The 24543-nt window shown below is 43.0% G+C and overlaps 1 protein-coding gene across 5 annotated transcripts in view; it reads left to right on the top strand.

Annotated features, from left to right (window-relative positions):
* The window catches only part of PREP (prolyl endopeptidase), a 166554-nt gene that overhangs the window by 130188 nt on the left and 11823 nt on the right, over nucleotides 1-24543 (top strand). For all 5 annotated transcript variants that reach the window (XM_077162524.1, XM_077162523.1, XM_077162522.1 and 2 more), the window contains 2 exons: nucleotides 19739-19875; nucleotides 22913-23007. In XM_077162524.1, the coding sequence (XP_077018639.1) occupies nucleotides 19739-19875; nucleotides 22913-23007 (232 nt within the window). The remainder of the gene's footprint in view (nucleotides 1-19738; nucleotides 19876-22912; nucleotides 23008-24543) is intronic.

The following is a 24543-nucleotide window of genomic DNA, read 5'->3' as shown; positions in this document are numbered from 1 at the left end:
GCTTCTAACCGGAAAGCTTTCCATCCCGTTCTGGTGTCTGGGCGTTACATCGGCCCAGGCTCCGCTCCACTTCTCACCCTCCAGCCTGCCCAGGGAGCTGCAGCCACCTGTCCCGAGCGTCACCTGTCCCTGTGGTGCAGAGAGAGTCCCTCGGTGGCCTAGAAGTAGCCGTCCCCACCCCTGGCCACGTGACAGACAAACTGCCTTCGCAGCAGACAGGGGGTGCAGCGCCCGTCGCCCTGCAGATGCCACAGAGCTGGTGGCATAGGCAGCCGCGGCTGGGGGGGTCTGGGGCCCCTCCTGCACCTTCCCCCATCCTTTTACCACAGCACCTAAAATTCTGTCGACAGAAAACCTAGTGACTAGTCATATTTTTCCCCCAAAGACCTCATTTTCTCTGGCAAACTCAACATTGAGAGACAGTTTTTATCTTGAAGATACTGCTTCTTTTTTTTTTTTTTTACATGGGCAGGCACCGGGTAAGGAAGAAGATACTGCCTTTGATTAAGCAGTGTTTACTTTCCCACTTTATTTAATAAAGAACGTATGGAACTGCCAATCAGAGTTTCTGCCCCACCCAGCCGAGATGGTGATAACCTTAGGTAAAAGCAGAGCTGGTGTGAGACCTTGCGTCTTCCACACATTTCTGCTCCCCGGTGGGCTGTTTGGAGTTCTGGCGTAGCTGTCAGGCCACTGCCATGCTCTGTGGACCCATCTGGATCCAGGAACCTGGAATTGGGCCCCATTCGTTCCCCAAATGCCTAGGGTCTGTGAGAGTAGGGGGGGCCGGGGCAGGAGACGGTGTGGGTACTGGGTGGGGGGGCGGTGGCCGCTGATGGTGACACTTGGCTCCCCACAGTGTAGCCAGGCACTGGCCTGTTTCTGTTCTCCGATTTCCCATCCAGTTGCTCACACCCCTCCCTCATGCCACGCCCCCAGCCCCCCCCACCAGAACTCCTTCTGCAGAGCCGTGGTCCACCCCAAGTTTGCTCTCTCCTCTGCAGCCCTCCAGGTGTGCCCTGAACTAGAACAGTGCTCTCCACAGAGTCCGTTTAGACAGTAGCAATGAAAGTGGTTTCTCTCTGCTTCACTGATTTCAATCGGTGCAGTCTGCCCAGAACCTCCCCTTGGGGTGGCATCAGTGAATTACTCCCGTAAACACATGACCCCGCAGTATGGAGAGTTGGTGGTGGTGTCAGTTTGGGGTGAGTGATTTATGTTATTCTTGCTACCTCAGCAGGCAGACTTCCTGGCTGGGGTCAGTGTCAGCAAGCAGGGCAGCCAGTTCTGAGATCAGCCATAAAAAGAGATTGGCCATTTGCAATTGTTTCATAGGATAATGCGGCTTCTTAATAAATAGCATATCCCTTATGATTTTGTGTGTGTACGCACTTGAGTAATGCCCACATGGCCCCACAGTCTGGACCCTGCTCCCTTCCCAGCCTCATCTCCTGCCACTTTCCCCCTGTAATGCTCTCCCCAACCCTGGCCCCATCTGCATGAACTTATTGATCCAAGACCCTTTCCTGACCATGCTGGGGAAAGCAGCAGTCCCCCCACCCTCTTTCCTGTGTCCAACTTCATTGTTCTCTCAGCTGCGCTTACCAGCACCTGATTTTATATTTCCGTTGTTTTGTGTGTTTGTCTCCCTTTAGAATGCCCTGCTGTATCCCCAGAGCCCGGAAACCAGAGCAGATATGTACAAATACTTGATGAGTGAATGAAAGAGGGCCTGATAGATACTGAACTCTCCTAATCTAGTTGTCATTACCGGAAACCTATAAACATGGAAATTTTGGAATTTTGGAAATACCCCTTTCTGTACTATTTCTGTATGTTACAGTTTTCCCCTCCTCTCCTACAGTAATTGGTCCCACCCAGTTAAACTAAAATGGTCAGAAAATGTATGTTTGCTACTACTTTTACTTCTATGCAATTTTTCGTGTTTGTCTAGTCTGTAAGAGAACTTTGGTCGTCATCTAATGACCAAAGCAGAAAATAATTCTTCTTCCTCCTTTTAGAGAAAGCACATTTTCCTAACACATATGTATTGTATTGTTGCCCTTGAGTTCTGGGTTGTTGCCTGCTTATAGATGGTGGGAATCTTCTGGATAAGTTGAGCAATAAAAATAGCAGTTCTACTAACATGTAAATCTAATTGACCAAGTCCATTTTACAGGAATTTGTGATCATTACTTTGGATGTTTTTTAAATTACTTTTTTCAGACTTAAGAAACTTAAATTTTTTTCCTTTCTAGGTGGCTTTGGCTTTTCTAATCCTGTCTTCTAAAATCACCTCTGATTTCATGTACTCAATTTCCTTTTCTTTTAACTTCACAATATTTGTATTGATTTGTATAGTTTTGTGTTTCTCATAATGTGCTTCTACACTGTAAAACTCTGAGGCTGAGTGCCCATCAGAGAAACCACAGTGTCAGCGGATGCATAAACAGTGATGGTTATACAGACAAATAATGGAATCAATAAAATTAAATTTTTAAAGTTAAATTTTCAAGTGAGAAATCACAGTGAGTATGTAGATATGACTGGGTAAAAAGATTGCTTAAGGAAACGAAAGCAGTTGTTTGGCCAAGATTTATGAAGCTGCTAATACCTTAGATCAGACATGTGGACAGGGCTGGGAATACAAGGAAGGGTAGAATTTGCCAGTGGAAATAGGAATGTGGCTAAACTTTCAGCAATTTGCTGGGGGTGGCGGGGAGACCATTATTAAAGTTGACCACAAGTCTTAGGGTTGCCCAGAAGAGGGGGGAACATCTGAGACTAAAAAAAGAAGGCTTCCTGGAGAGGAGCTCAGTTTTAAAAGATGACCAAGAGTTCTTGGGCATGGTGGGGAGAATAGCTGTACCCAGGCAGCATGGCTGGAGCCAAAGCGGCAAGCAAGGTTTTACCCTAAGGGCCACCCGAATTGAAGTGGACTTTATCTCCAATATGCCGTCAAAAGGGCCTGGCAGGATGCACATAGGGCTGTCTACCAGGTGCTCAGAAATGACGGTCAGTGATGAAAGCTGGTGATGGTGGTGGTCAAGGAACCCATGGGCACAGCTGACGTGTACCTAGAGGGCGAAGAGGACCAGAGTCTCAAGGGAATGCTAACATTTAACGGATGGGCAGAGGAGGAGGAGCCAGGAAATCATAGAAGCCAGAGAAGAATTTCCAAGAGGATGGTATAGTTGAAGGCCAGATATGGCAGAGAAGACACAGAGGTTGCAGCTGTTGGATTAGCCCTGAGCATTTGACCATGAAGGAGCTGGTGAAAGTCAAGTAGCAACGGAAGGAAGAGGTAGTGTGAGTGGGTGCAGTGAGGGGAGCTGCTTCTAATGAAGCGGGGTTCTCCTGACAACCCAGGGCTTTCTGTGTTCAATACTAGATAGAAGAGAGGCTCCATAAAATCCATGAAATGAATATTTTGTACTCAATGTGCCGGCTTTGGAGATAGTTCTGTGCACACCCCTGACGCTTCACAGATGTCAAGCATTCCACTTCAGCCATCCTCAGCACCATCAATCATCAGCACAGCAGTGGTCTTTTCTAGATCTTCCATGAACATGATTCAGTTATTCATGTTAAGTTTTTGTTTTCCTTAGGCTTTGGGTTTTCACTACCTGAATGCCCCTTTGATAACTGGTGATAATAAAAAGGTTTACGTAGGACCAAAAGTCTACTATTTTCGTGTTTAAAAATATGTCTAGGGTGCCCTGGTGGTTCAGTGGTAGAATGCTCGCCTTCCATGCAGGAGACCCAGGATTGATTTCCAGACCAGGCACCACCTCCCGCCCCCACAAATATATATATGTTTAGCTAACAGCCAAAATCTATCATGATCGTGCTTGAGGTAAGACAAGGTAGTAGGAGACTGTTAAAAGTCCTCTGAAAAGAAAAAATTTATATATGGTTTCCCCGATTAGATTTTTCCTATGAGTCTTCTACTGCGCGAAGATAAAACAACATCTCACATGGCCAAGTTTAGAATATAAAACAAAAAGAGTTTGTTCTTGTACTTTCAGGGCAGGATTTCTGAATTTGGTGATTTGACTTCCTTTTCTGCCCCCTGGTGAGTTGCTTCCCTGTAGGTATTTGTGACGCTACCTCTAAGCCCTCAGCACAGTCTCTTCTAATTGACCACCTCTTAGCAACCAGCGTTGGCCAGCATGAGCCCACTTCTGGCCCCACGTTTCCCAGCGGGGGTGGTAAAGTACACGGTGGTTCTCAAGGGCTTCTCAATGATCCTTAAGCAAGCTGGTATTATCTAGGATGGGTTTCTTTATTACCTCTTACTCACTTGACAAATTTGATTTGGGGCAATTTGCTTGAGAACTTTTAAATGGAAACAAATCAGAATGCAGTAGCAGCATTGGATTTGCCTGATAGAAACTTGCATAAATTTCTTTGCACTGGACAATTTTACTTCTAAATTCACCTTGCCAGTATTCCGGTCGTTCATTTTTCTGCAATAAAAATTGTTTGCTGTGAATTTTCTCCTTGAGATGTTTTTCTGCATCTCAGTTTCCCCTTGGAGGTACAGATGAAAAACAGTAATTGGCCAGTTGTTGCCACTTTCTAGCTCTTGAGCTTTCGTCAATACTGTCCTGACTCCAGGGCAGTCGGGAGCCGGCTGGGCTTTATGCAGCTCTGTTTAATGCCCCCCACACTGCCATGAGCTGCTTTATTGTACAACACTGCTCTCCTCTCTCCTCGCTAACATCTGTCTCTTTTTAATAGTTCACCCTTTTAAGAACTGAATAACTACCAGCCACAAATTTTTAAAGCTGCGCAGTTCTCTTCTGCTAACATTCTGGCCAGTTTGCCCTTTCAGCATATCGGTTATTAATTTTATTTTTCTAACACAATAAAAGAAATAAATGGTCTGCCATCGTTTTGAGTTAATGAGGACTTGAAATTGTAGTTCAAGTATCCTGGTCAGGTTTTATGGTGCACGTGCAATCTCAGGCAATAAATTGCCATAACTAAAATCTTTGAGAGCTGTAAAGCTTGTCTGCCATGGCATTGCCAAATTAATAGATTAATTTGCCACACATAAGTAAAATATCAGCTGTTGGATATTTTTCATGAGTAATACACTAGACATTTGTGACCTTAAAAGCTTATGCAATCTCTTAGTGCTTCTACCAGAGTTAATTTTTACTTGATTATTCTGCAGCTAACTAGTATTTTGAAGCCAGAATCTATACGCTGCTCTATTGGTGTGTGATTTTTTTTTAATAAAATGCCTTTTAAGTAATTCTTCTTACATTGTTTGATTAAAGCAAAGGGTCCAGTTCACTTATGCATATATCAGCATCCATCTTCTAAGTCCCTCTGATCTTCCAGGTGCTGGGCTAGGTACCGAGCTAAATAGACACACAGGACAAGAAGGGAAAACTGTGACAGCACAAGAGCATACTGCAGGGGATTCCGGAGGGGCCCCTGGATGAGGGGACATTTGAGCTGAAGTTCGAAGGATGAGTTCGATTTGGCCAAGGGATTTGCTTGATCCCTTGTTGACAGCAGGGAAGAGCATGGCTTCTGGAGCCAGACAGCCTGGGTTCAACTCCTGACATGATCATTTGGAGAAAGCTAACTTGGACTACTTACTTCACCTTCTCTAGGTTGAAGTCACCCCAGCTAAAACATGGGGACAATCATAATATAGAATTCATATGCCGAACCAAAATGAGAGGATATTTCTGAAGCCTTTAGAACAGTGCTTGGTACCTGCCAGGAGCTGAATAAGTGCTTTAAATAAATCAGATGAAATAAATAACATGTATTTTGACCAAAGTAAGGACTAAGAAAAACTATGTTATGAAAAATATAGAAACTAATTAGGACACCTTCTGATATTTGTTTTTAGATGTATGGACACTAGTTGATAATGAGCTTCTATAGGAATTTACTATCCATAGGTGCTATCCCTACAGCCTTGGCTAAATTTTTTCATTTCCCCATGATTTCAGTTCATTTTAATGTTTTTAAGTAAAGAAGAATTTCCTAACAATTAAAGAAGCTCCAACATAAAATGAGTTGGCCATTTGTGCTGTTTTAAGTTTCTTTCTCATTAGTAAAAACATTCAAGCAAAGGATGAATGAACCTGCCTGAGATGTAGCTTTTGGGTGCCTGCAGTAGGGGCCAAGTGGGGGTCAGCCAGGTCAGTCCATAAGAGCCTGTGCATGTGTGTTGGGTTGTATGTATTTTATTTCAAGCATGCTGTAGTTTGTGAAGGCATAGGATATTGGGAGCAGGACTCTGGAGGTGGTGAGATGGCAGTTTCACCAGAGAGGACAGTTTTGGTAGGAAATAATTCACAGAGGTGGGAGCCAGAGAGTGGGGAGTTTTCATTGCTGGTCTAAGCCATAGACTTCATTTTGTAGAGAAAGGGGAGCCATTGCATGTTTCCAGTAGGTGAGTGACCTAGATTAAAAGAGTAATGCCGGGGAGGTTAATCTGGTAAGATTGGAAGCAGCAGTCCCGCAGGCTGCCGAGGCCACTGTGCCTCCCAGCAGGGGTTCAGCATGGGTGTGGACTTCTGGATGGCCATGCAAGATCCAGGGAGAGTCAGCCAAGATGCCTTTGATCTTCAGGAACTGCGACACGCCAGTAATAAGTATTTGGGAGCCAGAAAGCGATGTCTTTCAGCAAATATTTGTTGAATGCAAGCAGTGCACAGCTCACGACCGCCTGTTAAGGGACACATCATGCTGTTCTTGTGCAGAAGCCGCACACGTGCAAGTGCATTCCATGTGCCGCCCAAATCCCACCGCAGTGTGCCTTAATGCAGGGCAGTTGCTACCTCCTGCTTGAGGGCCTGTCAGAAGCAATGCCAGTTACAGAAACAGAAGCTTTAATGAAGGTGTTTGATTATGTCTCTTCACTGACCACACAGAGGTCAAAGCCGTGGAACTGAAGACAGCTTTAATGCTCTACAATCAAGTAATTCTTTATCTTAGCCCTTTCTTTCCACCACAGAATATTGACTGAATCCCTCTAAAATCCAAATAAACCCCTGTGCTGGTTTGAAAAGGTTTATGTACCCTAGAAAAGCCATGTTTTAATCCTAGTCAACCTGGTGGGAGTAACGGTTTCTTCTAATCCCTATTCAGTACTGTATGTTGGAAACATTAATTAGCTTATCTCCACGGAGATGTGACTCAGTCAACTGTGGGTATTTAACTTGATTAGATGGAGACATGTCTCTACCCATTCTAAGTGGGTCTTGGTTAGCTTACTGGAATCCTATAAGAGAAGAAGCATTTTGAAGAAAACTTCAGAACGACATAGCCATGAGAAACAGAGTCCACCAGCCAGTGACCTTTGGAGATGAAGAAGGAAGATGCCTCCTGGGGAGCTTCATGAAACAAGAAGCCAGGAGAGAAAGCTAGCAGATGATGCCATGCTCACCATGTGCCCTTCCAGATGAGAGAGGAAACCTGACCATGTTCACCATGTGCCTTTCCAGATGAGAGAGAAACCCTAACTGTGCTCACCATGTGCCTTCTCACTTGAGAGAGACCCTGAACTTCATCAGCCCTCTTGAATCAAGGTATCTTTCCCTGGATGCCTTAGATTGGACATTTCTATAGACTTGTTTTAATTTGGACAATTTCACAGCCTTTGAACTGTAACTTGTAACTTATTAAATTCCCCTTTTTAAAAGCCGTATATTTCTGGCATATTGCATTCTGGCAGCTAGCAAACTAGGACAACCCCTCAAAGTACCAAAGCACAAGATCTAGTAGTGCTTGTACCACTGCCCTTCTTTCCTTGTGTTCAGAGCCTTCCATTTTCTGCATCACATCTTGCTTCCCATTTTGAGACTTAGAAAGAGTCTTCCTATTCCCACACAGAGATGGTCAAGCCTTAGAGGCCTAGCCTTAGAGTCTAACAGCCTAGCACTTAGCACAGCTTTGGTGCTCAAGAAATGCACCAAACAAAAATAGATTTTTAAACAGAGTGACTTTGCTCTTGTTGAGGTGCCCCCCCAAAGGAGCTTTTAAATCTCAAAGGTTCTGAAAATGCCCAGCCATCCTTTGAAAAGCAAACTAAAGCATCTAGAATAGAAATTTCCCTTTATATTTTCTGCCCAAAGCTCCTCCCCTCTCCCCCCACCTTAAAATGCCTGGATAGAAGACAGGATGCAACCTTCTAATGCCAAGCGAGTATTTTTAACTTAAGCACAGCCAGGAATGTGCAGTACCTCCCTCAAAGTCCTGGGAAGTTCTTCATGTACTCATTTTACAAGGTAATTGGAGCACAAAGGTTACCTTCTGCCCAGGTCTTTGAAAAATTGAATGTCTTGTTCCTTCCTTGCATTGACCGTGGAATTTCAGAGTGGCTCTGCTCCTTGTCAGGTTTATTTGCCACACTTGGCACAGACCACACAAGTGGCCTCTCTCAGCTCTGATAAAAAGGGAAGCACAACACCCTTTTATGAACGTTCTCCTTTAAACCTGCCAGGCTCTAAAATTAGGCAGGCATTGCTATCGCCAGACATTCTTCTCCGCAGGTCTTGCCCTTTGCAGTTTACCTCAGCCTTTGGTGCATGGGTACGTCGCATTACTCATGATAATGAAAGCCCTGGCATTTGCCTCAGATAGCACCAGCCTGAACTAGATCAAGTGTGTTGTTGAAGATTGTTTCAGGGATTGCTGCACATACTGAAGTGTCTTAGAATTGATTTTATTACTAAGTGTACTCGTCTCAAGAAAAGTAATCATTTCAGTGGAGATAGCTGATCTTTTTGTAGCTTATGTCATTGATTTGAAGAACAGTAATGTTCCTTTGATTTGTTATGTTTACTTGCTCCTCTCTTTTCCTTGAAAGGAAAATGTTTTTATTTCGTTTATTTGAAACGAGTGTCCTGTATTCACACAACTAGACGTGTGTGCGGTGACTGCCATCTTGGACCAAAACACGCTCCCCAGTGTTTGATATTTGGCGATGTCTCTCCAGAGTCAACAGTCCACAGTAGGGGGTGGGTCCTTTCTGAAATTTTAGACTACGTTGGTTTATGTAAATGTAAATCTTCTTGCCTCTCTTTCTTCAGCAGTTTTATAATTTACTGGATTCGGCTCAAAGATCCATGAGCTCTGAGCTGTTAAACCATCATTCACTCGAATTTAGTTTTAAATGTAGGAAGTTAGAAGCTGCTTTAAAATTTAACTGACTACTTAGAAAGTTGTGACTGCTTTCTTTGTAACTCTCCAGCAACTTTGTTTCATTTTGTGAAGCAAATTGCATCCATTAAGCTTTTTAAGAAGATTTTTGAAATTGAATTTTTTAGTACAGTGGTATGGTAGGATATATTAGGATTTTTGTTGTTCTTTTAGTATCCAGTCCTCAAGTATCACTGCTGACTGCATGAATTATCTTTCTAGGCAGGCTCATCTTGCTTAATAAAAAATAAAATTAACTCCTTATTGCAATACGGCTTTTGACTTGCCAAAAAGAGTCTCCTTTTCAAGAGAGTAATGAACACAGAGGAGCAAATTAGCCTCGACATCTCTACCAAAATGATATTCATCTCCTGGATTTCCAAGAGACAGTCTATTATTGTCTCGGGAAAAAAAGACGAAAGTATTAAATCCATGCCAAAGTTCTAACATTTACAAAATTTTGCGTAATAACATCCAATAAAGGTATTTTGGAGGAAGTAATGCCTTAAAGTGAATTTACTCATGATGTAGAAAAAACTCTGAACTAGGGACTCGGGAGGCCGTGGTGGTAATTTGTCATAGGCTGGCTGTGTGATCTTGGCAGGTAGCTGATCTTCCCACATACTAGGTTTGTCCTAAGAGAGGGTGACAGAGGCTACATGAGGCCCAGGGGGTCCCGATCCCTTGTCGTATCTGAAACATTTTAAATCCCCAGAATTTGGAATTATCCTCTTAATTCCGCAATGCTGAGAAAGCGCTTGCACAGCACTGTTTTGCCCAGTAGCACAGTCCTGGTGCTGCTCAGAAAATACCCCTCACTGGCCTCTACTTTGCAGCCACCAGGGCTTCACAGGTGGAGCCTCATAGCTGGGTGCGTCACATTCTTGGTTTCAGGTGTGGAATGACGTTGTTAAGCTGCTGTAAGAGTTTCCCAGATGACAGATGTACGTACGTGTCAAAGCAGGTGGGGGAGGGGGGCGCAATGAAGTAAAGAAGACCTCTTAATTCATTGGTTAACTCTGCTCACCTTTGAATCACTGCTGTGATGAATAAGCCTTTTTTGTTTGGTTGGTTTTTTGTTGCGGTGTCCCTCAGGAAGGTTTACTATCTCTATACTCTAAAATAATCTTTCTTGGAAGATCTCCTGGGTGCTTCCAGAGTGTAGTAGGTTGGCTTATGTACCCCAACAAACAGTTCTTCATCTTAGTCAGCATTGCAGGGGGCGCCTTGCGAGGAGGACCTTTGGAAGATGTTTTTAGTTAAGGTGTGATGATCTCAACCAGGGGACCTTTAATGCACGTTACTCAAGGTCTTACAAAGAAACCGAGATGTTACTGAAGTGACAAAGAAGAGGACCTTGCCATGGGATGAGAGGCAGTGACAAGCCAAGGAAGCCCAAAGTTTGCCGGCAGCCAGCACCGCCATGCTACATGCTTTGGGGGGAAAGCACCACCTTGCTCATGCCTGGATTTGAGGCTCCTTCTAGCCTCAAGACTGTGACATGATACATCCCTGTTGTTGACACCCAAGCCCGGTTTGTGGTATTTGAGATAGCAGCACTAGCAAACCGAGACACAGGGGAAGTTGCCATAGGTTTTCTGGTGCCTGTAGTCTGTTAGGATGAAGTACTGTACCAGGTCCATTTATACTCGTCTGTGTCACAGGCTACTTGTGGAAATGGGTCCAGCTCATCAGACAACCCATTTGCGCAACTGCTGACAGGAAGAGGGAAGACAGGGCCCCCTCAGCCTCACATGACGAGCCATTAGCCCTGGATGACAGACATCACCCAGTAATTTCTCTTGTACTCAAGTGGGTGCATATTAGATCCCATGTGAGCACTTTGTTTTCTTGTCCACTGAGGATCCCCTAAAAGCTCCAGCTATTCCCTCACAGGGCTGAGCCCATGGTGGACGTTCAGAAAGAACAGATGTCTATTGGTACTGTCAGCTCACCCTCCTTTGGTTCCAAGTATGAGAAAACATACTGTCTATTTGCTTTTTAACTTAAACCTGAGTATTTTAGCAGCAAGAAATTGTTGGATGATGAAAAAATAACTTGTGAATTTAAGTATTGGCAGTTACCCATCCTCAAGCACTGATGGATTTTATATCATCCACGTATATAAATTACATTACAGCTTCTGTATGTCACGAAGAATAGTTTACATTTCTAATAAACCAACCATATTTCCACTCAGTGAATGAGAAGCGTCAGGGAGACCCAGTTAGGAGGCTAGTAGGATAGAGAAGTGTGAGCAGGTGTTTAGTACAATTGGGAGAGGAGGTCTGTTTGTGAGAACTGAATGTGGTGTTCTTTGTCACAAGATGTGGTTCTGAGGGGTGGCGATAGGGTGGCCAAAAGAAGAGAGCAAATATGTGGGCGTATCTGGGGAATGTTGATATGGAAATGCAGACGGGCCATCTGTGTGAGCTCAAGAACTCTCCTCTGTATGAGATCATGGACTCGTGGACTTGAGGCCACCTGAGGGACTTTGTAACCCAGCCATTACAGGCAACCTTCAAGTAAAAGGGTCTGGTGAATGGGCCTAAAATGTGGTTGTGGGGTCCTTGGCACAGAATAGTTTGGTGGGTGCTCTAAAATGATGAAGGATGAATGTGCAGAGAGAGAAAGGGAGACTGTACTAGTTTGCAAGCTGCCGGAATGCAATATACCAGAATTGAACAGCTTTTATAAAGGGAATTTAACAAGCTACAAGTTTACAGCTCTAAGCCTATAAATGTGTCCAAACTAAGACATTCAGGGAAAGATTCCTTAATTCAAGGAAGGCTTATGGGTCAGGAACATCTCTGTCGGTTGGATAGTCATGTGGCTGGCATCAACTTATCCCTTGCTCCTGGGCCCCATTGCTTTCAGCCTCTGTTCTTGTGGAAGTCCCTCACTTTGCTTCTGAAGAGCTGGGTTTCATCTCTTGGCTGCCCTTGGCTCTCTCCAGGTTCTGGCTTGCTTAACATCTCATGGCGATGTCTGCTGGGCTCCAGGCATCTCCAAACATTTATGTCTCTGTTCTCAAGTGGCAGCATTTGCATCGACTCTACTCTGTCATTTCTGTCTGCTCTGAGCTCTCTCCAAAATGTTTCCTCTGTTAAAGGACTCTAGTAAACTAATCAAGACCCACCTGGAATGGGTGGAGTCATATTTCCATCTAATCAACAGGTCTCACCCACAAATTGGTGTGTCACACCTCCATTGAGATAATCTAATCTAAAGTTTCTGCCCTACAATATTGAGTTAGGATTAAAACATGGCTTTGCTGGGATACATAATAGATTCAAACTAGCACAAAGACCAAGTATAGAAAATTGCAAAAATACAGCATTTGGCAAGAGAAAGAGGGGGAGCCAGTAATGAACAGATGAGGAAGGTTGAAAAAGAATCAGTGGAATAAAAAAGAGCCAGAGAAATTCTGTACTCAGGGTGCCAAAGAAGCAGTTGCCATAGAAGGGTTGAAAAGGATGAGCCTAGGAAGAAACCAGTTTTAAAATGGCATTTCTCAACAGTGGAGGAAAGAACAGTTTCTTTGGTAAATGGTGTTGGAATAGTTAGCCATTTCAGGGGGAAAATAGTGCCCAGAGCATATGCAAAATCTCTATTTGGATTAAAAATATAAATGTAAAAACTCAGACTGAAAATGTAAATGAATATTTTTATGACTTTGGGATGGGAAGTCCTTTCTAAATAATACAGGAAATCAAAAGGAAAAAAATAGATAGTACAAGATAACTTCCATAAAGTTAAAAGACAAGTGAAAGAACGGGAAAAAAAGTTAGCAAAACATAGCATAGTAAAAAGCTTAATATCTGTCTTGGTTTGTCAGGGCTGCTATGACAGATAGCACAGACGCATTAGTATACACAACAAGAGTTTATTGTCTCATTGTTTTGGAGGCTGGAAATCCAACATCAGTGCATCCTATTACTAGACAAAAGTGGTAGGCTCTCTGCCCGATGCTCTCAGGTGACCAATTCCTGAGAAAGTGGGGTTTCAAACAGAGAAAGAGTGTATTGCTACACCCGAAGCAGGAGATCAGTGGCCTGTCGGCCCAAAAATCTGTCTCCCCGAACTACAGTAATTCTGATAGTTTTATTTTATCAGAAGATGGGCAGGGTTTAGGATAATGAGTACAGTGGCTCCAGATGATGTAATTAGAGGTGATTTGGTTATTGAGCATGCGCAGATTGATTACATGCTTAGTCACAGAACTTATGTAAGAAAATGGCAGCCTTAATATGACGATGGGCATGGGTTTTGATATTATAATGAGGTATAGGTGACTTCCAGGTTGAAGTCTAAGCTACTGTGCATGTCAGGTGGGCCCATTTCAGTTAGATCCAGTTTTGGATATCAAGATAACTTTGGACTTTGGGTGGGTTAGTTCTGGGCTGACCCAAGACCCTTTATTAATAAACATTACAGGCCGTCTTTGGTGATTGCAAGACTCTTAAAGTGGATAAAATGGGTACAAGTGAGGGTCAGTCACAAGGTTTTTTACAATCACAGGGCACAAGATAAAGTCTGTACAATCACTAACAGAAATCAAGGCCGCTGGATTCAGAGATTTCCGGTATTTCCCTCTGTCTACTCTAATATACCAGAAAGCAAAAAGAAATATCTATATAATGATTCCATAATCATAATCATCCCTGAAATCCTAACTTCTTGGTTACGTGGCCAGGCCACGCTTTCTCTGGAGTCTGCGGCGTGATGGTGCTGGCTCCATCTCTGCCTCTTCACCCGGCAGTGACTGTGCCCTTTGACTTCTGCCCCCGCTCAGTCATCTGTCTCTTTCTAGATTTGCTCTCCTTATAAGGACTCCAGTCACGAATTAAGGGCTGCGCTGATTCATTTTGGCCTGATTTGTTCTCAGATGAGTCCACAACCACAGGACCCAGGCCTGGGACTTGAAATATCTTTATGGGGGACACGATTCAGTCTACTACAGCTTCCTTCATGTAGACAGTTTCTTAGCAGAAACTAATCAGAAAAGCACCACAATGAAAGTGTAGGCACACTTTGTTTTCTGAGGAAGAAATATAAAATGACTAATAAATAGATGAAAAATGGGTGCTAATTAAAAAGCAGGAACCAAGATGAGATGCCAGTTTTTGCCCAAATTAAAATCCCAGTAAGTTTTAATACTCACTGCTGCTGAGAAATGGACACTTTGGTAAACGTTGTTACTGGGAGCTTAAGTTCTTACACTGTTTTTTAGAGAATTAGTCAAAATCCATTGAATTTTTCAGCGTACATGTACCTTGATCTAGCAGTCTTGTGTCTGAGAAATTATAGCATAAGTAGTAAAGATTTACATAAAGGGATATATTCCATCATTTTGATAACAGAAAAATAAAGAATAGTCTAAATACCCATCAATCAGGAAATGGCTAAATAAATTTGTGATATGAATATCACAAATATTTCAGAAAGAAAGAAGTTTCTCTCCTTCTTTCATTGTATATTCATACAATGAAAAACTAGGTAGCGTTTTTTTTTTTTTTTTTTTTTAATGAGGTAGACCTGGATATTTAACCTGGAAGAAAATCTATCATATTTCGCTAAGTGAACGAAGGAGGAAAAGTTATTGTGAGCCTATTTCTTGCTAAATAATAACTTACGTGTGTGTGGATGGATGCATGTATACATACATACATAAATATAAATAGGTATGTTTGCATAAGCTTAAGAAAAAGTTGGGAAGGATATACAACTCTGGGTGTAGAGGTAGGGATGGCCTGGAGGTACAAGGAGAAATATAAAAAACTGATGATGTTTGAAAGAGCTGTGGTAGGGGTGGGGGAATGAAGGGGGAAATAACGTGGCGTGAGCTTTGGTTTTAGGTTACTCTGGGTACGTTTGATCCTAAAGGAAGAAGAAATTGGAAATTTAGCTTAAGGGGCAGACTGGATGATACAAAAGACTTGTTTGTTTTGTTGAGTAGTTTAGGGGAAATCTGGGTCTGTTTGTTTGCCAGTGAAAGGGAGAAACTAAAACTACATGGAGAAAAGTAGTGGTAACTGGAGGAGTGGCGGGGTGGAGGTAGCGAGGGTGATTCAGATGGAGAGAGCCTTCTTTCTCAGCCGTTGTAGAGGGTGAGTGAAATCGGCGGACATGGTCTGTATGAAGATAGGGAAGGCCATATACAAAGATGGTGCCAAGGGTGGAATTGGGATAAAGAAAAATGGGAAGCATTAGAAACAGGTGCTCTAGAATTGACTTAAAAAAGAAAAATATGCAGAAATGTAGGTTGTTCAGAACCCAGCAGAGTTCAAGTGTTATCGGTTTGTAATGAAGTGAATTGACATTTCTTGAGTGCCCAGCCGTCTAGGGGAGGAGAAGACTTCAGTGGGTTAGGATTAGAATGGGACGCAAGGCTTAAGCTAGAGGATTTCAGGCATTAGTGACATTGAAGGGGCTGAACAGAAAAGCCCAAAGCCAGAGAGGATATAAGGGACTCAATGTTCTAATAAGAATTTTTTTTAATTATAATAAAAAGGAGACAGCTTAGGACAGGGATGTGAAAGAGGTGCTGAAAGAACAAATTGAGGTCACAGGGAGAAATTGCAGGGTTTCTTTTAGAAGAGTTTTGTGCCAAGGAGATGGGCATCAGTGGCACTTGCTCCTTTGTCGCTCACAGTAGACTCATCCGTCCCCTGAGGACAGGAACGATCCAGGACTTGTTCATCTTTGTATCTCCAGTAATTGGCACATGATAGACACATGGCAAATATTTGAATGAGCAGGTGGAGGGAGTAGGTGGACTCTAAGGTCCTCATATTGAGGCCTTCAGGCATCTGTCAGGTTGGGATGCTGGACGGGTCAACAACTTGATGGTTAAAGTTGCCGAGGACAGTGCCAGATAACTGAGTAAAGAGAAGTTTAGTGTACCATATTGGAGTCCTTGAGGATTATGAGAAAATATCCGGTTTAGTTTATACAAATGGATGAGGATGTTGGGGGGTGGTAAATGGTATAACTGTAATTTTTTGAGCCCAGATCCAACTGTAACAGAGTGTCCAGAACACCTGCTAAATCTGCAGGTTTGACCATTCCACCCCAGACCTTGGAATCAGAATCTCTGGGAATGAGGCCTGGGAAACTGTATTTTACTTAGAACCTCTGGTATAGACTCAGGTGGAGCTTTGGGGCCAGGTTGGGAAACAAACGGAAGCAGGTGCTTTACTCACTTCTCCTCCTAGCCTGGTAAATCTAGGTCAATGAGGAAAGAAAACCCCAAAGCATCTGGAAGAGAAGTTTTAAAGAAAGTGGCTTCAGGAGGAAACTAGTCTCAGTCAAGTCAAAGACGTAGGAAGTGTATAATGGAAAACATCTGGGCTGTTTTGACAGACTATTTCCAAAGTGCCCACATAGATTTCTGAGTTGGTTATCGACCAAGATTCAATTTGCTCTTACTGAAGAATCGGTTGCCCTTTTGTAAATGGAAGTGACATAGACTACTGCCCCATGCTTGTGTGTGTGTGCATGCTCATGTGTATGTGTGTGAAGAGAGAGAGAGAGAGAGAGATTGATGAAATGCATATACATATGCATACCATGTAGCATGGGTGTGTGTGTGTTTCACGGCAGAAACAGCCTTCTTGTAAGGTGTTTCCTTGGCCACAAGAAACTCACCTTCTCAGTGCCTCTTCATTCTTGGACAGTGCTAAAAGTACTATTTTTTTTTTAACATCAATACCATGCCAACTTAAAGCTTGGCTATATTTTTGCAGCTAGGGACATGAAAAGATCTTTGTGCTTTTTTTTTTTTTTTTTTGGCATGGGCAGGCTCCAGGAATCAAACCCAGGTCTCCGGCATAGCACGTGAGAACTCTACCGCTGAGCCACCGTTGCCCGCCCGATCTTTGTACTTTTGATGGCATTCTAAATGGGAGAGTTAGATGCCACAGAGCCAGATGGGAGAGTTATAGGTAGACTCTCAGGCCTAGATAATCTTATGACGAGCAGCCAGAAAAGCGCTGTCAGAAAAGGAAGTCAAATTGTCATGGAGCAACAAGAGAAGGAGCCCTTAAGGCACGAGTGGAGGGTCTAAAAAAGACCAACCTTACTGGGGACTGGGGTGGGGCGGGGGGCGTGTACAGTAGCACTGCCGACCAGGTGATGAGCTGGTGCCACGGGGAAGGTGTCAGCCTGGGAGGGTGAGCTGGGTGGAGGGGTTAGGTGCTGGGGCAGGGATTTGGGAACGGGTGAAATGTTGGGAGTTGGTTAGAGGGAACACTATTATTTGAACAGATGATTCAGTGAAGGTAGGGTCACGTGCAGCAGTTTTGCTCATTTGCTCCTTTGAGGCCATTGCCTCTGTGGTTATAGTGTTCCAAATTCTTTGCATATCTGAGTTGAAGGCCCTGTATTTTAGCTTATTAATCCCAGCCAATCACTTGAAACTTTTCCTCTCACTGTACATTCACTTGTACCCACCCACACAATTAAGCTCTATTAGTTGCTGCTAAGTGACATTATATAATTTTAAATAAAACTCTGTCCCCTCTGATAATTTTGAATTCTGCCAAATTTACATCTCTCTCAGTATCTCTCTCTAAAGTCGGAAACAATTCCTTTTTATTCTACTATTTCTTGGCAAATTTCAGAAATTCGCCAGACTCTTAACAGGCATTCATCACAGTCCTGAAATGCCCTACTGTAAGTCTGCATTGCCTCCACCTCCCCTCCTTGTTACCCACTGTTTATTTCCATGGACTTTGTGGCAACTTTCTATAAAAGAACTGCTACCTTACAAAGTTTTGGACAGAAAAGCATGCCCCTTCTGCCCAGTGCACATTGGGGCCCTGCATTTTGGCACTCAGTTTTACTTTTCTGCCCTCTTTTTGGGGGGAAGCCTTTTTATGCCCCTCCAGAGTTTCAGAGTCCAACTCTCCCATGGTCTCTGGGCCACCCACTCCCCTTAGCCCCCTTGCAGGTTTCTCCCGCACACCAGTCATCTGGTCCCTGGTTTTCCATCATCTTCTCTCCAGACAGACGCAGCTGATGATTTGTGGCTGGAGAAAGTGAGAGCCCCGGAGAGGAGGGTTTGCCCCACACAAATGCAGATGTGAACACATTTGGGAGACAGATCTAGGGACATGTTTTGGGATCTACTTTTGCCTTTCAAAAATTAGGGAGGGGAGTATGAGGCCTTTAGAGACCATCTAATGTGCCACCTTTTTACAGTTCAAGAAACTGAAGTCCACAGATGTTAATGGACTTGGCCAAGGTTCCGTGGTGGTTGGAGGGCTCCTCCATCACATCCTGCTGCTACTGGGGAGCAGGAACAAAGAACTTGGGGAAAGAAAGGGGAGATTACAGACCTGCTACCTTGGGGGGGTTAATACTATGAAGTACATTAAAGAGGTGAAAAGAGTTATGCTAGAGGGAGAACTGTGGTTTTGCCGAAGTGGCTGGCTAAATCAGAGTGGCTGCTGTTATATTAGAGCACTTAGATTTTTGTGTTCTGTTAAAATTATAAGGGATTTGAGATTGATGGAGTTTTTATACCCACGTAAACTCTAATGCTGTTTAATAAAATTCAGTTTAGGAGGGAAAAAAAGCTTTGGATATAATAAGACTCCTAATTACATTGAATGTAAAGGCTTATTATACCCTTGCAAAATTTTCTAGGCATCACTTGGTGTACAGACACCATGTTTGGCCAAATAGAAAGCTATTTACAGCTTTTCTGTCTGAAAGAAGCCATTATCAGCTTTTTGTGGCTTATCACTTGAATGGCCCTTAATGGCCTCTGCCTTATCCTTTTTCTCTTATTCCTTTTGTCTAAAAAGTGATGAAAATGGAAAAGGTGACTGTGAACTGGTCTACGGTTATCCAGATCCAGGAAGGTTTGGTGAGCCCTAAGTTAATTATCAATATTGGAGAAAATATGTTTGTTTAACCAGTAATAGTATGATTTAACCAGTAATAATATAATTGTTCCCAATCTACATTCCAAGCTGATACATGTTTGGTTGTTAACATTTGAACGTGTATTGACGTGTTTTAAGATGTGTTGAGTGCTTTAAGATTTAGAGAAGAAATTGAATGGGAAATTTATTTTCAAGGGGAGAAAAAGTCTTCCTAGATTGACTCGCTTAGTAGGATGGCTAATCTGACTTTTTCTGGTGCTGGGATGACCGGGAGCAGAGAACTGAATGCCCATTCTCTTCTCTTTGTCTCGTGTCCATCATTCCATCCTTGTAATGGCACTGAGAGGTTGGCATGATAGCTGCATTTGGGAGATGTGAACAACGAAGGCCAAGGAGGATGAATGACTTGCCCAAGGTCAGTTAGTTAGGTAACGTGAAAGTCAATTCTCCTTGATTTTCAAACCCATACTCTTTTCACTGTTGCATACTATCTCCACAAAAAACTGAAAGATACTTCACCATCTAGTAACTGTTTTGTGGTACTTGGCTTTTATTGTGCTACTCAGCCTCTTGAAGGAGAATTTGCTACTTTTCTATTTTTTTCTGTTTAAAAGCATGCAGATGTTTACTATATACTGCAAATTTATGTATTCTGTTCTCTTTTGTTCTAGATTTTCTACCCTAGCAAGGACGGAACAAAGATTCCAATGTTCATTGTGCATAAAAAAGGCATAAAATTGGATGGCTCTCATCCTGCTTTCTTATATGGCTACGGTGGCTTCAACATATCTATTACCCCCAACTATAGGTGAGTGTAGAACGCTCTAGCAATCTCAGCATGTATTTGCTTTTCCTACACGGTGTAGAAACCAGACTGAGCTAGCAAATCAGGTTTTTCTAATATGCTTAACTATATATCTTGCTTATTGTTTTCATGGAGGGGCAAGATAATGTATTAACTACCTGGTCAGTAATAGTGGGATCACTACAAGCTAATCTGGTTTTTAAAAAAGTCCTAAGTGGAGTGGTGTTAGCTAAGGTTCTCTAGAGAAACAGCATCAGCAGGAGATATCTATAAATATAAAATTTATGAAAGTGTCTCACGTAACCATGGGGATGTAGGGTGCAAGGTCCGTAGGGCAGGTCATGAGGTGGCAGCTCCAGCGAAGGTCGTCAATGAATTCTCAGGAGAGGCTGGCTGGCTGAAACAAGAAGAATGATTGTCTCTTCTGAGTCCTCCTTGAAAGCCTTCCCAGGATTAGATTAAGCATCACTCATTGCAGATGACACTCCCCTTAGATTGCAAATGCAGTCAGCTGTATATACAGCCAGCGTGGTCATGATTTAAGCCCATGGAACGTCCTTATAGCAACAGACAGGCCAGAGCTTGCCTGGCCAGACATCTGGGCACCATCACTGGCCAAGTTGACACATGAACCTGACCATGACAAATGAGCAGTGGGAGAAGTTGATGCTGAGGTTAGGGTGGCCTGGACACAGAAGATGAATGCCCATTGAGATTGAAGATGGGAAGCTCTCGTCTTCCGTTTCTGTCATTTACTGCTACCCCAAAGCCCTTGGCACTGTCTGCAGAGGGAATGATTTTTAGCTAATTATATTCTTCACCAGCTCGGAGTCTTAAAACAAACTGTCTCAGCACTTAGCAGCCATCAACATATTTTCTATTTACTACATTACTTCTGCTTTGAGCTGTTTGATTGTTTCAGGTGAGTTTTTCCCAGGTAACCTCTGATCTGAAAGAACAGTGTGTGTTTATACATTTGCTATTGTTTGTGTAAGTAGCTCCTATCTGTTATTTGAAGACCTGATTTTATTAATCCCATTTGCTTTGGGTATGTTTAATGAAAGCAAAGAGTTAACTACCAACTTTGAGCCAACTTCTAAATAGAGCCTCAAATGAAATCTGATACACAGAGTCATCCAGGATCTTTCCTATAGGCGACCCGGTGACCCCCAGGACATGAAATGCAGAGGAGATTCAGCCAGCTGTCCCAAACTTCAGTACACAAAAACTGTCACTGTGTGTTGGGCACTTGATATCTGTATATCACTTTGCTAATAATTTGGAGCTTCATGAAGTGTGCAATATGGCCCCTGCCCTCAAGGGGTTTATAGCCTTAAACATCTAGCTGAAGAGTTTGGTTTTATCCTTTTGTTAGCAAGGAACTGATGCAGGTTTTGGTGAAAAAGCATCATGTAGGACAATATTTGCACAAAAGATTTGTGTGGCCTCATCACACGAGTCGGTCAGAGGGGAACTCGTTAGAGGATATTGTCACGGCCACCGTTCATTCCTTGCACAGTGCCGTTCTGCATTCTGTTCTGGGTGGGGCCTGAACAGTGGTTAAGAAAAAGCAGCCCACAAGCTGGCTTCCCATTTCCCTCCAGAGAGTTTCCCAGGCAATGAGATTTGCTGTCTGATTAGTACATCCATGTCTGTGTGTTAAAACCATATGCCATATTTCTTCTCTGAGATTCTTCGTCTAAGAAAGCAAGATGTTGAAACAATACATGGTTTCATTAGCTTGCCCTAATCCTTACGACCAAAAATAAGTGCCACTGTTTGCCCCTCCTGTTTTTGCCCAGAGTGATGAAATTATCAAGCTTCAGTTTCAAGTCTCAGCGATGCCTCAGTGTGGGGCCACTGGGCTCACGCTCCTTCCACTGAACAAATCAGGGACTACCACCCCAAGCCCCATTCCTGTGGTCCACAGCAGCCCCAGGATCAAATCAACACTGATTCCTGAGCAGATCGACTGTGCACAAACTTGTCTTTGTTCATTCATGCCACAAATTATTTACTGAGCCTGGTCTGTTGAGAATCAAGTGATGAAGGAGAAATGGTGGCCCCTGCCCTATTTCCATCCAGAAAATGCTTGTGCTGATTAGTTCAAGTAGAAAAGAAGGCCAAGTGGTTGAAAATCACTTTAAGACCGAATAGTTGAAATCCTGGCTGTCGTGTGGTCTGATAGACCTAACCCAATTCTTCTTTCCTTCCCTTTTCATCCTCAACATCGAGGAAATTAGTACTTACACCAGCTAAAGCCTCAGCAGCCCACCATTTCCCCATTTACTAAAAGGAAGAACGACAACATTCTCAGAAAGAATTCTCAAAGCAAAGTTGATTTTAACTAACAGCAAATAGAAAAATAAATGTCGCTCAGCAATTTTAGGGTCAGAGTAGAAAGAGAAGGGGGAAAATATAAAATAAAAATATTCCAAAAGACTCAACTCTTTTGCCTAGGAGGTTTGTGCTGTCGTTTCTACTGTTTATTTCTAGAAAATATTCTCCAGCCCCGAGAACTCCATTCTTTTTTTTTTCTAAGTCTGTATTCTTGACCTCATATCTCTCTCATACCCTGTGTTGTCTACCAGTTGAACATCTAATTGTCTGGAAACCCTGGTGGAAAGCCTGGGGCAGCAGGAGCCAGGGCTCCTGTGAGACCAGCACCGTTCAAGCCAGGGCTGTGTTACATGGCTGGCATTTTATCTGCGAAGATAGTTGCTGAACAAATGGATTCAGTGTGAACAGAGCATCTGTTTTGATTTCCTGTTTGCATCAGGAATTGCTTATTTCCACTTTGCATAATGTAATATGTATCAGTACAAAAAAAAAGGAGACTACCAAATACGCATGAAAATGTATGAGCTTTACAGTTAAACAATAATGAGAAGTTACGCAGTATTACACTCGTATTTAGATGATATTACACGAAATGGTATAATGTGAGGTTTTTGCTTTTTTTTTTTGTTTGAGATGAGGGAAGAGAACACAGTCATTACTAGGTATAAATGCGCGGCTAATTGTTTTAATGTCTTCTCAGTGTGTCCAGGCTTATTTTTGTGAGACACATGGGTGGCATCCTTGCAGTGGCCAACATCAGAGGAGGTGGCGAATACGGAGAGACGTGGCATAAAGGTGAGACATTTTCTCTAAGAAGCACAAATCCAGTATAATCGGAGCTAAGATTATAAGGCAATTATAATAATTGTCTTAGTGTGCCACAGCTGCAATGACAAATCCTACACAGTGGGTTGGCTTAAATGATGATAATTTATTATCTCATGGTTTTGGAGGCTAGAGGTGCAAAATGAAGATCTTGACAAGCCACACTTTCTCCTGGAGGCTGTAGCATTACTTCTGGTGCAGGCTTGCCTTATTTCTTAGGGCTCCTTGGCTTGCATCTCTGCCACTCTAATAGGCTGATCTCTCCCTTTGGCCTCCTCTTATGACTTTCTCTAACATCTGGCTTCTGCTTCCTTGTCCACATTTTCTCTTTCTTATAAGGGCTCCAGTAATACAGATTAGATCCACCCTGATTCGATTTGGCCTTACCTAATTGATCCTATTCACAAATAAGTCCAGACCTTGACTCACCTTAACACATTCAAAGATACAGTTTGCAGAGGGGTTACACCCACTGGAATTAATGGGTTTAATTAATAGATTAAGATCCAAACATATCTTTCGCAGGGTACGTGATTCAGTCCCCACCAGTAATCTCACCTCTTTGAGTGAGCTGAGAGGATTAGAGCAGAAAAGTATTTGGCTAAAAAAATAAAGATATTTTCCAACACGTTATAGGCATAACTCCTTTATTTTTCTTTGTAGTCTGTTGATTGTAATGAAGTATTTTTCAGAAGCATTCCCCAGAAACCATAGTCAAAATTATTTGTTTCTTAACAGTGCGTGCACGGGGTACATTTTTATTTGTCACTGTCAGAAGCATGACTTGGAGAGCTTTTTGGTTTGGGTTTTATGTCTTGTAAGCATTGCTTTTACAGTTTAGCATGATTTGACTGTCTTGAAACAGACCGCAAGACAAGTCATTTTCTCTTAAGGGAAAAGAGCATTCCAAATAGGCGTACCCATTCCCAGTGTGGGCACCTTTTGCTTATATTCTTTGATCTTCCCAGCACTGCTGAGAAATAGCATCCTCCTGATGTCGCTGCTGTGACTTTTAAACCAAGAACTCAATGAGTCGTTTTTCTTTTCTAAAAGGTTTTCATTACTCCATCTCTGTTCTCTGTCCTCCTGAAACATGTACTCTAGTTGAATGAGGGGAGTGATTCAGTATTCACCTTCACACCCCAGACTATCACAATTTTATTTAAAATGGTAAACTTTATTTTTAAAGCCCTTACCCTGTTCCATTTCATTATATATGGAGCACACCCACCCCACGCCACCCCTCAGGCTTTTGTGTATCTGGAATTCTCCACGGGTGAACCAGTGGTCTGGAGAGGAGGTTCTTCGTTTGGCTTGGTCCTGTGTCCTTGGGGAGGAGGATATGGGGATGTACCTTCATTTCTACCAGCTACGTGCTTCTCCCCTCTCTGGTCCTCCACTGTCACTTATGAAAAAGCCCTACAGGGGTGAAGGAGCCACCAGTGGGTTGGTCAGCAGCACCAGGCAGAGGATTCTTCTCCTGCACTAGGAAATGACCACTCTTCA

This window comes from Tamandua tetradactyla, chromosome 5 (genome assembly GCF_023851605.1).
Source record: "Tamandua tetradactyla isolate mTamTet1 chromosome 5, mTamTet1.pri, whole genome shotgun sequence".
Taxonomy (NCBI): Eukaryota; Metazoa; Chordata; class Mammalia; order Pilosa; family Myrmecophagidae; genus Tamandua; species Tamandua tetradactyla.
This window is presented reverse-complemented; position numbering and strand designations above follow the sequence as displayed.